Raw genomic sequence first — 15,302 nt, 5'->3', positions numbered from 1 at the left:
GGACCCCCACAGCTCAGGTCCTGGCCTCCTAGCTCAGCTCTCCCTCATAAGGTGGCCCATACAAGACAGCTGTGAACAAACACAAATAGCCAGGGACCACCCTAAGTTTCTGAGCAGAGCTTGGACAAGAGGCTGGTAGAGAGACGGACACTCAGGGCCACCCAGAGGTCAGGGCCAGGTCAGGAGGTCCACGCAGGATAAAAGAAGGACAAGGCCAGCCTGGGCCGGGACAGTATCAGCTCAAGGGCAGGATAGCCGCTACCACAAGAAAGAGAACTCCTTTCAGGATAGAAGGATGCATGAAAAAGTGCACAAGCTACAAGAACTCTGGGCACAGGGTGACCCGTGCACTGGGGAGACTGGAGGGAGGATGGATGGGTAGAGGGATGGATGGAGGGAGGGACAGGTGGACGGACGGAGGGACAGGTGGATGAATGGGTGGAAGGAGGGAGGGAGGGGTGGAGGGAGGGAGGGGTGGGTGGATGGGTGGATGGAGGGAGAGATGGGTGGCTGGGTGGATGAATGGATGCAGAAGCAAGTGATGAGAGAGGCTGAACCACTCCCCAGGGAGCAAGGCTGGCACAAGCTGCAGAGACCTTGGGGAGCACGCTTGATTCCAGAAACTCCAACCACAATGACGTTCGATGTGAAGCGAAGTCGCTTTACTAACCTTCCACAAAAGCATTTTACCAAACGGTTGCTGCTCAGTGATTTGCAAGACAACTGGTATTGTTTAAACATGGAAAAGAACCGTAACAAAACAGTAACAAAATACGCCCATTTCTCCAGCTTCCACCGGCCCCCTCCTCCAGACCACGCACAGAGGGGCAGTCCTTGCCACAAAGGAAGCGTGGGGCCGAGCTTTGGGAGTCACCCCACCAGGTGCCCGGCCCGGCCTGAGACGTCCCACTGCCCCGAGGCCACTGTCCCGAGGCATCAGCCACAGTCAAGAGCCACCTCCCATAGAAGCTAATGACACACCTGATCTTATCCCCACTCCTGGCACAGAGCTCCTAAAACCCGTGGACCTCTCAAGTGACAGGGCTGTCTCCTGTTACCCACAGGGCACCCCTTTAAGTACCCGCAACATCGCCCGGCAGCTGAGGCTGGGGAACCGACCAGAGGATGGCAGGGCTGGAACCTCCGCCCTCCCTCCCCAGCCCTCCAGGGAGACCTCTAGTTCCATCAAGCCCAGCTCTGGAAGAGGCCTCCCCAAAACCCCAAACAGCGGGGGCCAGAGCTTCCGGGCTGCAGGAGCCCTGCAGGTGCTGGGGAAGAGGGCAGGGAGCAACACGGCCTCCCCCACGCCCCTCCCCCCGGCTCCTGCTCCCGAGTTGTGGCCCTTTAACAAACCCACAAACACAAGTAAAGCCACTTGTCTGAGTTCTGAGGCAAAGCAAATCACCGGCGAGCTGGGTGGAAGCGTGGAGAGGCGGCCGCCGTGCGGGGCTGGCGGCGGAGTGGGCAGTCCCTTGGGGCGTGACCACGACCGTGGGGCAGCAGCGGCGGAGTGGCTGGCACGGCCTCGGCCTGGCTAATCCCGCTTGCCCGCGGTGCCCGGCTCTCCTTCAGAGCTCTCCACACGGTGGTCTGTGATTACCTCTGCGGTTTAACCATCCGTCTCCTGCCCCGGACTCTGCGCTCCCTGAGGTCAGGGCTCACGTCTGTCCAGCGAGCATGTGCGGCACGTGCTGAATAAATCAGCACAGAATGCACGAGCGGCCCCGAGCAAACTGGGTGTTTCTGGCTCTGAATGACCTAAAACCCACGTCAGAAAAACCAAGTACACACACACAAGGGACAGAAGGCGCCCCTGTCGGTACAGCCCAGCATGTGCTCCCCTCGGCACAGGGCGGCACGTGAGGCACCCAGGCCCTGCCGCCTGCCCTGCCTCCTCCCTTGCCAGGGGCTCCTCACCCGTCATCCCCCGGCCCCCTGGCCTTTAGAATCACCACTGGAGGAAGGCCCCTCTCCTTCCTCTGGAGGCCAGTAGAGCCCTCCTACCAAAACAGTCTGGAACACAGCTTTACTATAAAAGGTGATAAGCCTAAAAGACCCACGATTACCTAGGTGCCGACTTCAAAACTGTGAATTCTAAGAGTCCGTCTCTCTTGACCCTTTAAAAACCACTGACATCAATCTGAACGTTGCAACATTTAGCGTCTTACTTACTTGGTGCATTCTTCTAAAGACTGTACAAGCATTTGCTGGAAAGAACATATTTCTTCCAGGTTGCCCATTAAATACGACATGTTTGCTGAACTTAACCTAGAGCAAGAAGAACAACAGTGAAACCAAGGGAACAGTTTGACCTACATTCCCTGCCCCACCCCTCCCCGCCCAGGGCCCGGTTCAAGTCCACACCTAAGAAACTAGCTGCCTGTGTCTACGGCAGACTGCTGCTGAATCCTGTGCCGGTGTCCCAGCCTCTGTTCTCTGAAAATCCAAGCACCAGCCAAGGTGGCAGCTACTCCAGTTTACCCAGTGACCCTAACTTACTTCTCACTCGTCTGCAGAGGCCGGAGATAAGCGGAAAGCACGGTCTGAAGTTCTTTAGAATATTCATTTTCCGTTTCCAAAATATTCTGTAGCACCTACAATATATGATAAATACGTATTATTGACACTAAGACGTATAAGCTTTGGAAAGTTCATCACCGCGATTCAATCCACGTTGTTGCTTTTACGTAATACGAATTTGTTCGTTCCTGCCAGTCCCCGTGACCAGGGATTATTACTAAATCCACGTACTAATTATTAGCAAGGCTCCACAGCTGACTTCACCTGAGCGCCAAGCACGGCTGACGGAGGCATACCTAGAAGGAGGCTGGAACGAACTCGACCATCACGTATGTAAGGCCAAGAATATGCAGGCGGAAAGAAGGGAACACTGAGAGGCCGACGGCAAGGGTACACAGACAAGTGCCCGCCACGCTGCGCCCTGCAAGAGAAGCCGCTCACTGTAAGGAGCCCCGCCCAGCCGTCTGCAAGTCCAGGAACAGGGAGACAAATATATGAAGGCACGAATCGGGGTGGGGGGCAGGCCGACAACGGGGAAGGAGCAGGAGGAACGGCCGCGCTCTGGATGGTCACCTGAGCAATCGTCACCCAGATACACACGCTTGCCAAAGCGCACTGGACGGCACCCTTAAAACCGATGCATCTTGACATGTGAAAAGTATAACAACTAAACTAAAAAACATGAAGCTTACTCATCTCAGGTCATCCATTATTACAAATTAAAGGTCTACCAGTATAAAACAAGCTTTAAGCAGCCACTGTTGTTTTTAAAGCTGGGAAAAGAGTTAGAAATCAACCTTACACTTAAAACGTCTCCCGATGCCCTAGAGCAAATACAGCCCAAATCAGTTCACAGCTCCTAAAACCTGAGAGAGCCAGTGCAGAACAGCTGGCCTTTCCAGCTGCAATCGCCAAGAGCGAGGCCGCGCGGGGGCTGCAGGTGGAGCAGCAGAGCCTGGGTGGAGGCGGGCCTCCAACCAAGGACCAGGGCTGACCCCGTGCCCAGCACCGAGCCAAGCGCCCGCGTCACGGGAGCAGCTCCAACCTCCAGAGACGCTCCTCTGATGGTGGAGAAGAGTGCAGGGAGCAACTCCTCCCAAACCAAAGGGCTCCGGGAAGTGAGCCTCATGGGACCCCGCCTGCAGCCCTCTCCAGCTACAGGCCAAGGGGGAGCGCGGCCAACGCCCTCCTCAGCCGCCTTTCTCAGCCCACTCTATCAGAGCCGGGCTCTGCTCTAGGCAGGAAGCGTGATGTGCAGGTGCTCTGAGGGCCCGGAAACGCACTGTCTTCCTAACTAGCGCGTCATCCTGCGCGCATCTCGCAGAAGAAACGACAGAGTCAAGACACACGACAACGCCCAGTCTTCTCTCCTCGATGTCTGATAATCAAAATATGTGTTTAAACGCTTAAGAAAACGCAATCACTAAGGTGACCGTGCTTTCGGCGTGACCAGCCGCCAGCCGGCTGCTGCTGTCGCAAGGCTGGGCCCCGCACTCTGGAGGCGGCCAGCCTCACTAACCCACACACCCCACTGCGCAGGATGCTGAGAATCGGGGTCTGTCTCTCTCAACCGCGGCCTGGCCCCTCAATGGGCCTATTCACGGAGGCCGGGCAGGGAGGGAGGAGGGCCGCCCCGACTCCACGCCTTTGTGGGCGCCATGGGTGCTGATCTTACGACTTCAACGCTTCCTTCAAAGAAATCCTCCCCACCCCGGTGTCAAGGGACTGGAAGGCCCAGCCCAGCGCCGGCCACCGCGTCCCTGGGAACTGCTCTTTCCGCCACCCTTACCCTTCGAAGGGACATGAGTGAGCCAAGTAAAACGGATCCCTGAACGCAAGAAAATTACATCTGTCACAGACGCACAGAAAGTCCTTTTTAATGGCGCAATGAAATTATGCTATGATTTCCTGTCTTCATCACCAATATTAGGAACCACTTGCAGCACTGCTTGCAACATGCTTGAAAACCTCTCGCCCACTGTGTAAAACAGAGGCACGGTTCCTGCGCGACATAAGCGGAGCCTCGGGACTGGGAGTGGGAGCAGGAGGAGCGGGTGGCAGCCCCTCGCCCGCCCGCGGTGCCAGGCAAGCCCGCAGGCACAAAGGCTCCCCACCGAGTGTGCCGGAAACAAGGCCGCGGACGCCTCTGCCCCAGAGCGTCTCCCAAGCTGGCAGGTTTCAACCATCAGTGGTCAAGGTCACCTCAGAGCCAACGCTGAACCGCGTCTCTCGTAACCCCACCCAGCTGGTCCCAGTTACACTCGGCTTTTCCAGACCCACGACCAAGACCAGCGAAGCCATGCTGGCGCCACCGTCCCCTGTGCCAGGAGGCCACACATCCCCCCACCTGCCCAGCCATCACCTGTCCCCGCTTCCAGACGTGCGCACGCTCTGGCTGCTGCAGGACCCCATGAGCCCTGGGGCGCGGCCGCCTCTCCATCCCACAGCGGGGGCCCGGGAACCGCGTGGCCGGCCCACAGGCGCCGCCCTGACTCGGCCCGGCGCACTCTGCCGGCACCAGCTCTCCCCGAGGCATGAGGCGTGGAGCCCAAGCACAGTCAGACAATGGTGCCACACAGGGGGACGCCGTCGGGCGAGCCACACAGACAATCCCTGAACTGTCAGCCGCCAGAGCAGAGCCGAACAAAGGACGGCTTCAGGGCTCTGCAGACCACAGAGACTCGGGCCTCGTTGCCAGGCACCCAGCTCGCCCTACACGGGTCACAACTTCCTCTGCAAATTTTGGGGGGTGTCGCATGTTCTACTTTGTATGGCAGTGACAGTGCTTTAGAAGCAAACAACCAGTTTACAGATAAGAAGCAGTACCATTAAGAAGTTTTTTGCAGACTGGATCTAGATGCAGTAATACATTAGAAACACAAAAAACCAAATTTCAAAAACATAAGCCTGGTTCAGAAACGGCAGGAAACACTCACAGCTGGCAGAGCTACTCTAACCCCTCACCCCCAGCCACCAGCAACGTAGCCATCACACGTTCCCTCCCATCCCAGTCTTAGTACCTAAGGTTTCAAGAAATACTAGGAAGGACACGAGCCACGAAAAAACTGCCAGACGATGGAGAGAAAGGAAGGACAGCCCGCTGCCCCCAGAGCCGGAGGCCAGAAGCCATGTGTCACTCCCACCCCCAGAGGCAATTTTACTAGCTTGTTGATTTCTGCCTATTCTTTGTTTGTTGGTTTGGTTTTGGTCCTCTTAGGGCCACAGCCACGGCATATGGAGGTTCCCAGGCTAGGGGCTGAATCAGAGCTGCAGCTGCCGGCCTACACCACAGCCACAGCAACACAGGATCCAAGCCATGTCTGCCACCTACACCACAGCTCATGGCGCAACTTGATCCTTAACCCGCTGAGTGAGCCCAGGAATCGAACCCGCACCTTCATGGACACTAGTCGGGTTGGTTACTCCCGGTTTCTGCGTCTTCTTCATAGTTAGCAACGGTAACTCTCAGAGGGTTTGGGGAGCCACGTAAACATTCATGCTACTGCGCCTTTTAAAAGGCGTCATGTCGTCACCGTATTTCTAGGTCTGAGGCTCCGCAAGCGACCACCTGAAAACTGTGACACAAGGAAACCGTATAAAACAGTGGGAGCAGAATCTGTCAGAGAGGCCAGCAGACCCCCTCCGCCAGGATGCGTGTGGGTGGGTGCAGGAGAGGAGGGCACAGCTGCCCCAGCCAGGCACGCGAGGCCATGGGCCTGATCGTCACGGGGGCCCAGGCAGAGGCAGCAGGTGTCAGGAAGGCCGGGCGGTCTGGATTTGGGCAAGAGAAGCAGAGGGAGCAGCGAGAAAAGGAGCCAAGCCAGGGCTCGGAGTCAGGGTGGACCCGGCCCAGGTCCTCTCTGGCTGAGCATGCAGAGGGAGCCGAGCAGAGACAGCGCAGGTGTGCTCCGGGGCATGGGAGGGGTCCCTGCAAACTGGCTGCAGCGCTTCAGGAAAGACGCACGTGTCCTGTACACCTCCTGCAACTAGATGGCCTATGAAATCACACGGGCAGTCGCTCGGAGACAAAGCCACCCTGCCTCTCCACGCTTCGGGAGCGGAAGCAAACAGCGCCACCTGCTGCCCCCACACAACAAGTGCCGACAGCGCAGCAGGGACCACCTCCTTCCGAAGCACAGGGGAGAAACCTTGTTCTCCTGGTGGCTGAGGAAACACCGCGTCCTCCTGGGAGGGGGGGCGCCCCCGGATTCCACTCGAGACGGGCGTCCCCAACCTCCAGCAGGAAAGGTGTCTGCTGTAGGTGCAGTTAATTTCTGTCAAGGTCAAATCTGCCCAGCACAGACGGGTCACAGCACATTTCCTTCAACCCCATGATCCGTCGCCCGTGACTACAGCTCGCCCCGGTAGTTACTCCTCAAACGGGAGGCCTGTACGGTGACCTCGGAGAGGCCTAAGACCCCAAAAACTTCCTAAAAACCAGGAAAGCCTCTCAAGGGCCAAGCGCTTCACCAGGCACCTTAAGACCAACTGCTAGTCCTCTTACCAATACACAAGGCCAAGGCCAGCATCGCCCATGTCATTTTACGAAGACGTGACTGTGCAGGCAGCTAGGGGGCTTCCGCCAGGCACGCCCCACCAAGCCCGACCCCGACCCCCTCACCTGAGGAAGGGCACTGCTGACCATTCACGGACCGAAGGCTAAAAACACTGCGACTGCGAAGTCCACGGTGCTGGCTGGCTTTGTCACAAAACCACTCGACCCTTCCGGCACAGTGGTGGGGTCCTCCCTCCCCAGCGGACACAGTCCAGACTCGGGTCCCGACGCCGCCCCCCATGTCTCTCCCACCTGCCTGATCCAGCAATGAAACACTGCCGCTCCACAGAAAACCACCCTGGCTCACGCCCTTCTACCTCCTATGCCAACACCTCTACATAATCAAATCACACACCTTGCGCTTACTGCACCTGAGATGAAAACATAAAATTGATGCTTTTTAAAGCTCACGTGCATCTTTAGAAATTACAAACAAATGGACCACTGGTGTCTTAACCATTTCTGTTCTGCTACATATTGAGGTTGCTTGCAATGTACTGCTCTATAATAAAGCCTCTATGTCTGAAGGCACAAACACCTCTGAATACATTTCAGGTAGTTTTCCTGGCGTGGATTTCAAGAAGTACAATTACTAGATTGAAGGGTTTGAGTGTTCCCCAAATTCCATAAACAGCTGCCATGTCGCTTTTGAGAAGCCCTATATGGATGACATTTTTCCATCGTAAAGAACTCAAGACGCTCTGTCTCTAAGTCTGCCTGCTGCATACGTACCACACTGCTAAGTGGTTACGGTAAATTACGGTACTTTTGTGAGAGTGCTGGGGACTGAAGCTATCCTCCCCAAACGCCTATGCTGAAGCCGAAATCCCCCGAGGAGCTGTCTGGAGGGGGCCCTTCCGGCGGTCACGAGCACGAGGGGTGAAGAGCCCAGAGCCCACCCTGTCCACGTGTCCAGGTAAGGAGCCGACAGAAGGGAGCCCGCCAGAAACCAGGAAGAGAGACCTCACAGAAAGCCCGACCCCGCCGGTACCCGGACCTCAGACCACCAGCCCCAGAGCAGAGAACGCCCCGCTTCCGTTCGCCTCGCCCAGCCAGGGCACTGCCGGCCGGCCGCACACTTCCTGTTCCCTGAACTCGCATCCCTGCCGCTTCCCTGATCTTGGCGTGCATGTCAGGATGACGGGGTGCTGTCACGTGTCTTGCAACGCAACTAATGTTCCCATTAACCGGTTTCTACTGTTTGAAGGCAGAATTTACTAAACTTGTACAGAGCCTCACCAATTTTGATGGATGCCTTTGTTTTTACTCATTGCTTTTAAGCTTTAAGAAGCTCTCCCGCCTCAGTGCACTACCCAAGCACTCACAGGTCCCTGGGCAGCGTGAAGCCCACACGCGCAAGCGCCGCCGCTGGCTCAGCCCCAGACTCTGCGGCCCAGACGTGAGAAGAAGGGCGCTGCTCATCAGCGGGGGGCGGGCGGGCAAGGGCAGGGTTAGTCAGTCCCCAAACAAGGCACAACAACACACCCAGGGGGAGGAGAGCTCCGAATCCGGGGCGCTGATCATCCTGTAACACGCCCAGTTCTCAGTGACCAGGTACGAGCTACACGAGGAGCCAAGAACAGGAGACCCACGCTCGAGGAGGAGGGGACTCCCTGGGAGCCAAGGCGACCCGCGCCCGCCCGGTGCAGGCTTCCGCGAGGGACCCGCAGTTCCCGGTCCGCCGCGTGAGGGGCAGGAAGCAGCCACTCCAGCCCGACAGACTGAGGCCACTGCCTCCAAGGTGGGAGAGACGACGACCCAGGGGTCACAGTGCCCGGAGCAGAGACGCTGGGGTAGGGAGACCTGCGCCGTGACCGGTGACAGGCAGGAGGCTCGAGCAGACCAGTCCCAGAGGTAAAACCCCGGGGGACACAGTCATGGGGGACCCCAACATTGGGAAACTTACCTCTTGGCGCTGAAGTAGGCGCCCAGAGTAAATCCCAGAGAAACGCCTCCAATCTCTAAGACCCCACCTCTGGGACAGTAAAAAAGATGAGGCTTCTCGGGGTGCGGGGAGGAGCCAACAGACGCGCACGGGACTTGCAGGAACAGGAGACCACGGACGCGACAGTCAGGGACACGCTCCCGGCGCCTGAGGCTCGGCCCGCGGCGGCGCGTAGCCGGAGTGAGTGCTCCAGCACACGGAGGACCGGGGAGGACCGGGACGTGTCCGTGCAGGTTCCTCCTTCCTGAACTGCCCCATCTGGTGAGTGACGCTGGGGACGGCGGAGGCTGGCGTGGGCGGGAATCTAGCCCCCTCTCCGTGTACTGCAGACTTAAAGCTGCTCTAAAACGATCAGTCTTCTGAAAAAATGTCCAAAGAGCTGAAGGAAAGGACGCTACAGAGCTAATGGAAAGCAAAGAACAACCACTCAGGCACAGCCTGCCTCTGACCATGTGAACAACCCCGCGAGATCAGGGCCTGAAAGACGCGACACAAAGGAAACGTCATGGGAGGGGCCCGATCCGACCCGAGCCAGAGCGACCAGCAGCAAACACCCGAAGGTCAGTGGGGATCACTCGCTGCCTAGGACGGAAAGACAAACTGGACAGGGACCCGCGGGACCCCGCCGCCTGCAGCACGTGCACGGGGGGCAGCCCAGGTCGCCCCAAGGACGGCCACAGGTCAGGAGGAACCACCTCGTAGCCCCCGTGTTTCTGCCCTGTCTCGGCCGTCACACCAGAGCGCCCCCAGGCATGCCTGTCCCCCGACGAGGCCCCTCGCCCGTGCTCGCCAGTGGCCCCGGGCGGAGACCGGGTCTTCGGTGTCGCTGTCCTGCAACAGCAGCCCACACCGCTCTCACCTCCTGGGGAGCGTCCCTGTCTCTCAGGGGGGCTACATGGTTCGTGCTTCGGCAGGTCCCTGGGGGAACAAAACGACACGAGGACGGGGGAGGCGTCTAACCCGGCATCTCTCCTCTCTTCTTCGGCGACGTGTGCTGTAACCCGCACCTCACCTCCCGGGACAATTCTAAACACGGAATCCAGGGAAGCTGAACCTGGCTCCTGGCTTCGTCACTCGCCGGTTTTCTTCCGGCAAGACGAGCGTGCACACGAGGAGGTGTCCGTGAATTCTCTAAACTGCTGCGCGCAGCACCAATAACGCACCACGCGCTCCCTGCTGGCAGAGCTTTGGGCACGCAGCGATTTGGAAGCAATTTGGAAGCCAGGACGCTTGCCCTTCGTGCTGACGGAACTTCAGAGAAAAGCACGTGGGACCCTCTCCGGCAGGAGCCGTTAGAGAAGGAGCTCTCGAGAGGAACCCTTTCCCTGGGAAGAGGCTTACAGGTAAGTGAACCGCCCGCCAGGACGTCCCGGAAAGCACGTTACCCCGTTACCCGGGGTCGCCAAACACCCGGCGTGCGCAGGACCCCGGGGGCTGGAGCAGAGCTGCCGCCTCCAACTTGTTTCCTCTGACCCAAGTGCTGAGACACAAACTCACGGAAGGCAAGGCCCCCTGGGGACGTCCCCCGGACTGAGGCTGCTCCACTCGGCCCCGGAGCTCCGCCGCCCTCAGGAAAGAAACCCGTGGCCCACGCAGGGACGCGGGGAGAGGCAGCTCCGCGAGGTACGCTTTCCTGCTGTGAAACCCTGAAGACGCACAGGGACTCTGACTGCCCCTTCTGCGGCTACGGCAGAAAACCACGCGCGACACGTGTTTTAGGGACCAAAAAGCACACGTGTCCTAAGGCAGGGCCATGACCTGGAAACCAACACCCGACAAGACTGGCAGGAGGAGGTGTGGAGAGCCAGCTCGGCAGGCAAGGCAGTGCCCCCAAGCCCTCGGGGTCAGGCTGTGCTCCAGCGGAAGCCCAAGTCCGGACGAGGCAGAGGGAGGAAGGGACTGCCTGACGCTCGGGGACCGGGGGGCAGAAGAGAAGCGAGCCGCAGAGAGCAGGCGGTCACAGAGAAACCACCTACGGGACAAGGCGGGGTCTGCCCCCCCACCACTGCTGCCAGAGCGAGCTCCCCACGGGCCCTTGGGAAATGGATGAACATCCGAGGCCCAGCTGCTCCGTGAGGCTGGGGACACACGCAGGGTCCGTGCTGAGGGGCCGAGCACAGCCCAGGCCCCTGGGCCGACGCCTCACCCGGGCCACCGCGACCCTGCACTGCCTCCTGAGAAAAGCACCGAAAATGAAACGCTCAGGACACGAGGGCTGCCGCGAAGAAGCACTCATCAGCGGCTAGTTTTCCTCAAAACTCCAAAGGTCTCACGGACTCCGAAGATTAAAACCATCGAGGGTGAGCAAAGGACCAAGAGTGCCCTCGGCAGGCGGCTGAGGAAGCATCAGGCCTGACAGCCCCCCCCTCCCCCGGGGAGGGGCCCTCTCCTGCTTCCAGCGCACTCGGTTGTGAGACACGGGAGGCCTGGGTCAGCGACCCATCGATGGCGTTTAAAGCCTCAGGCACTTCGAAGCTCACAAACGGCTGCGCTTTCCAAGCGCCCGAGTCCCGGGGCTCCTGGGGCGCTCTCCTCCCCTTCCCGCCCTGGTAGGTACGGCCCAACCCGGGAAGACGGCGCTGGATCACAAATGAGCAGGAAATGCCACACGTGGGGGTGAGAGCCTCGGAGGCACACGACGCCTCTGCACCCCATCACGCACCTTTTAAAGCCTCGTGGCGAAGGCTCGAAACTGTTCGGGAAAATGACGGCACCAGCAAGGAGCGCGACAAGAACGGGGACCGTTCCACACATCCATACAGAAACAAAAGAACGCTACAAAATGCACAGAAAGCCGGAGAAAACGCAGCGGGACGTCACTGGTGATCCTGGCACGGGGCGGGTGAGGGGCGGGAGCCCTCCGAGGGGCCGTCGAGCTAGGCAGCGCTGAGCCCCGCAGACGCTCAGAGGACAGCGCTTCTCCAGGAACACTGCTGGGTGGCTACTCACCACGTTGTAATAGCTTTTGTTAATGGCAGTCGTGTCGAATCCTTTGGGCGGGCTCTTCAAGGTTCCCGACTTGGGTGACACGGGCTTTTCTGAAACAAGACGTAAGGCAGTTTACGGCACCATCCGAGGGACAGCCGAGGCGGCCCCGCACGGCCCCGGCTCTGGCCCCCAATTCAGCCACCACCCCGAGGCGGCAGGACGAAGCCTGCGGCCAGAAGGCGGCCGAGCCCCCCCCCACCATGTCAGCCCCCTGGGAGCAGAGGCCCTCCAGCCGCCTCCCCGGCCACTCCTCCAGCTGCGGCTGAAAACCTGCGACCCATCCCCCTCATCTGTAAGCGACACGTACAGCTCTGGCGTGCAGCATGCGTGAAAAATGACAACAGAATCCGAGAAAACACTGGCAGACACAGAACAACATTAAGACATCAAGAGCCACAGTCCGGACTGTATGGACAGCTCCAGCGCACTCAGAAGGAAAGGCCCTCTAAACAAATAGGGTCTGGCTCAAGGGACAGCCACGGGAGAGGACAAGTCATCCCAAGCAGAGCAACAACAGAAGAAAACTGTCTGTCTTTGGTCCTGGGGGGTGGGTGCGTCTGTCTGTCTTTGGTCCTGGGGGGTGGGTGTGTCTGCCTCAGGTCCAGGCTCCAGGAACAGTCACCAGCAGTGGTGTAGGGCAACCAGAACCACAGGACTCCTGGGCTCTGCGCCTCTAGCGCTTCTACCAAAAAAAGCTTTGCAGTATTGACACAGCATCACACAGGTGAAGCCATGACCATTCCCAACAAAGGAAATGAACAGGCAAGGCATTAGAAAATACTCAGCCTTCCTAGCATCCTAAGAAAAACAAGACACTCTCTGGCCCATCCAACAGCTAAAAATAGATGCCACTCCCTGCGATGAGGTGGGGACACGGTGAGGATGGAACAGAGCATCTTTTGAGCCTGCGGATAAGGGATGTCCCCTTGTCTTGCAGTAAACATTAAAAAGCGTTTAACCTCAGAGATCTAAAGGACCCACCCCCACCCCCCTCCCACCCCCCAGCACACAAAGTAAAGGAGATGCACTTAGTGCTGGGGGCACTGGGAGCCGCCACCAGTGCAGCACAAGGCAGCCCAGGGCTCCTGGTGACCTACAGGGCTGCAAAAAGAAGTCTACTGACCTCTGTCCACCAGCCCAGAGAAGCTGGCCACTCAAGGATGGGGAGGTATGCTGGCCACTCAAGGATGGGGACGTGGCCCGTGAGTAGCCAAGCCCTAGCCTGAAGGCCACCCCCCCGCCCCCCATCTGCCGTGGGCGAGAAAGCTCTCTGGGAGCCCTGAGGAAGCCAATGTCACCCCTCTCCGTAGGAATACTTCTCAACCCCAGGGCAGAGGTACCCACCAAACGACCATCGCCCCAAGAACAAGTCATAAAACCTAAGGCATGAGGAGCTGAACCACCAAGACGGTGTAAAGAGAAAACACAGGAGGGGCCGGACCCACGGTGGGGAAAGGACAGCCTCAGCCCCCGAGATGTGGTCCCAGGGGCTCCAGGTGCCTAGAGAGACACTGGGCCTGTAATGAGAACACAGACACCAGCAGCAGGGCCCTTGGAAGAGGGCAACCGCCTCTAGGACGGCCAACCACAGTCACAAAGTGAAGCTCTCGGTGGACAGGCTCAGGTGTCCGGTGGCAGCGCAGGGACCGGGAGGACTGCGGGGTGGACTCCAGGGAGGGCGGCCCAGGGCAGCAGCGGAACGGGGACTGAGAGCCACAGCGGGGCAGCCCGACGGGACATTCGGGAGAAACAAAGGCAGCGGGCGGACCACGTCCCTTTCCAGAAATGACGAGCTCTGTGGCCTGGACGAAAGCAGCGCACCAAGTCCACACATCAGAGCCCGCCCCTCCCCACCCCAGCGTGCACACACACACATGCACGTGCGCACACGCACACATGCACACACGCACACATGCACACACGCACACATGCACACACACGCACACGCACACACAGGGCGGTGCCTCGGCAGCTCGGGAGGCAAAAGCAACCCCGAACCGGCAACTTCCCGATTCAACGGTCACAGGTTTTCTCCCACCTCTTTTGGGAACAGCAAGAGCTCTTGTCACTCATTGTTGTCCGGTTCTGTCAAAGAGCGTCCCAGCCCTGCTGTGTGTCCCCTGGCCGCCCTGCCACCATGCTGTGCCGCACTGACCCCGTGGAGCCCACACCGACCCTGTGGCCTGGTGCCTTCCGTGCTGCTCCGCCCTGGGCACAGAGCCCACCGCCACCCCCACTCCCCTGTCCGGTTCCCGCTGTCCCCAGCCTGTGACGCCCAGCACTGGTCACCTCCCGCCTGCTCTCTGCAGGGCTCAGGCCCACGGTCCCCGGTCCCCGGTCCCCAGTGCACCTTCCTATCAGGTTTCCATAGTCAGTTAAACGGCTTCCCGTCAAGCGACACTTTGAAATTGTTCCCACTCCTGAGCCTTTGTCTGCACATGTTACCCCCGTCCCTCCCGCCCCTGTTTTACCCATAACCGTCCTAGAGACAGTCATGGATGTACATATACGAGCAGACACAACACCCCCACCCCCACGCTCTTACTCAGCCGCAGCAGCTGCCGACGCTGAGGTGCTCCTACACCCCTTCTTCCTTTCTGGAAGCGTCTCACAGCAAGTCCACCAACACCCTCGTCCCAGGCCTGAAGCACCTGCGGCCTCGCCCGGGGCCCCGCCCCCTCCTCGCCACCCTCTCCAGGTGGAAGTGGAAGTGGAGAGACGGCACCCCAAGAGCACCTGCCCCTCAAGAGACGACAGGAGGCAGGTCGCAGGCGGCCCCTTCCACACCCCCGCCCTCCCGCCCTCGGCCACCCGCCTCCCCTGCAGGACGCTGGCCTTGGGCAGCCTTAGCCAAGCCCCACGTGAAGACAAATTCGAGGGGGAGGAGAGGGAGGGAGGGAGGGAGAGAGGGAGAGAGAGAGAGAGAGAGGGAGGGAGAGGGAGAGAGAGAGAGAGAAAGGGAGAGGGAGGGAGGGACAGAGAGGGGGAGAAGGAGGGCGGGAGAAGGAGAGAGAGAAAGAGAGAGAGAGGGAGAGAGGGAGGGAGAGGGAGGGAGGGGAGAGAGAGGGAGAGAGAGAGGGAGAGAGAGAGAGGGAGGGAGGGGGAGAGAGAGGGAGAGGGGGAGAGAGGGAGGGAGAGGGAGCGAGGGAGGGAGGGGGAGAGGGAGGGAGGGAGAGGGAGGGAGGGACAGAGAGGGAGAGAGGAGGGAGGGAGAGAGGGAGGGAGGGAGAGGAGGGAGGGAGAGAAGGAGGGCGGGAGAAGGGGGGGGGACGCCACAACCGCACTGTGAAAGCC

The 15,302-nt window shown here is 59.4% G+C and overlaps 1 protein-coding gene across 13 annotated transcripts in view; it reads right to left on the bottom strand.

Annotated features, from left to right (window-relative positions):
• The window catches only part of ARHGEF7 (Rho guanine nucleotide exchange factor 7), a 103,650-nt gene that overhangs the window by 29,792 nt on the left and 58,556 nt on the right, over nucleotides 1-15,302 (bottom strand). For 12 of the 13 annotated variants that reach the window (XM_021065922.1, XM_021065925.1, XM_021065924.1 and 9 more), the window contains 3 exons: nucleotides 11,970-12,058; nucleotides 2,500-2,594; nucleotides 2,173-2,268 (listed from right to left, as the gene is read on the bottom strand). In XM_021065922.1, coding sequence (XP_020921581.1) covers nucleotides 2,173-2,268; nucleotides 2,500-2,594; nucleotides 11,970-12,058 — 280 coding nt within the window. Of the gene's footprint in view, nucleotides 1-2,172; nucleotides 2,269-2,499; nucleotides 2,595-4,882; nucleotides 5,072-11,969; nucleotides 12,059-15,302 lie in introns of those variants that run through there. The other variant, XM_021065932.1, reaches the window with a different exon arrangement.

This window comes from Sus scrofa, chromosome 11 (assembly GCF_000003025.6).
Source record: "Sus scrofa isolate TJ Tabasco breed Duroc chromosome 11, Sscrofa11.1, whole genome shotgun sequence".
NCBI classification, from domain to species: domain Eukaryota; kingdom Metazoa; phylum Chordata; class Mammalia; order Artiodactyla; family Suidae; genus Sus; species Sus scrofa.
Note: the sequence above shows the minus strand (reverse complement) of the source record. Positions and strands in the feature narration are given on the sequence as shown.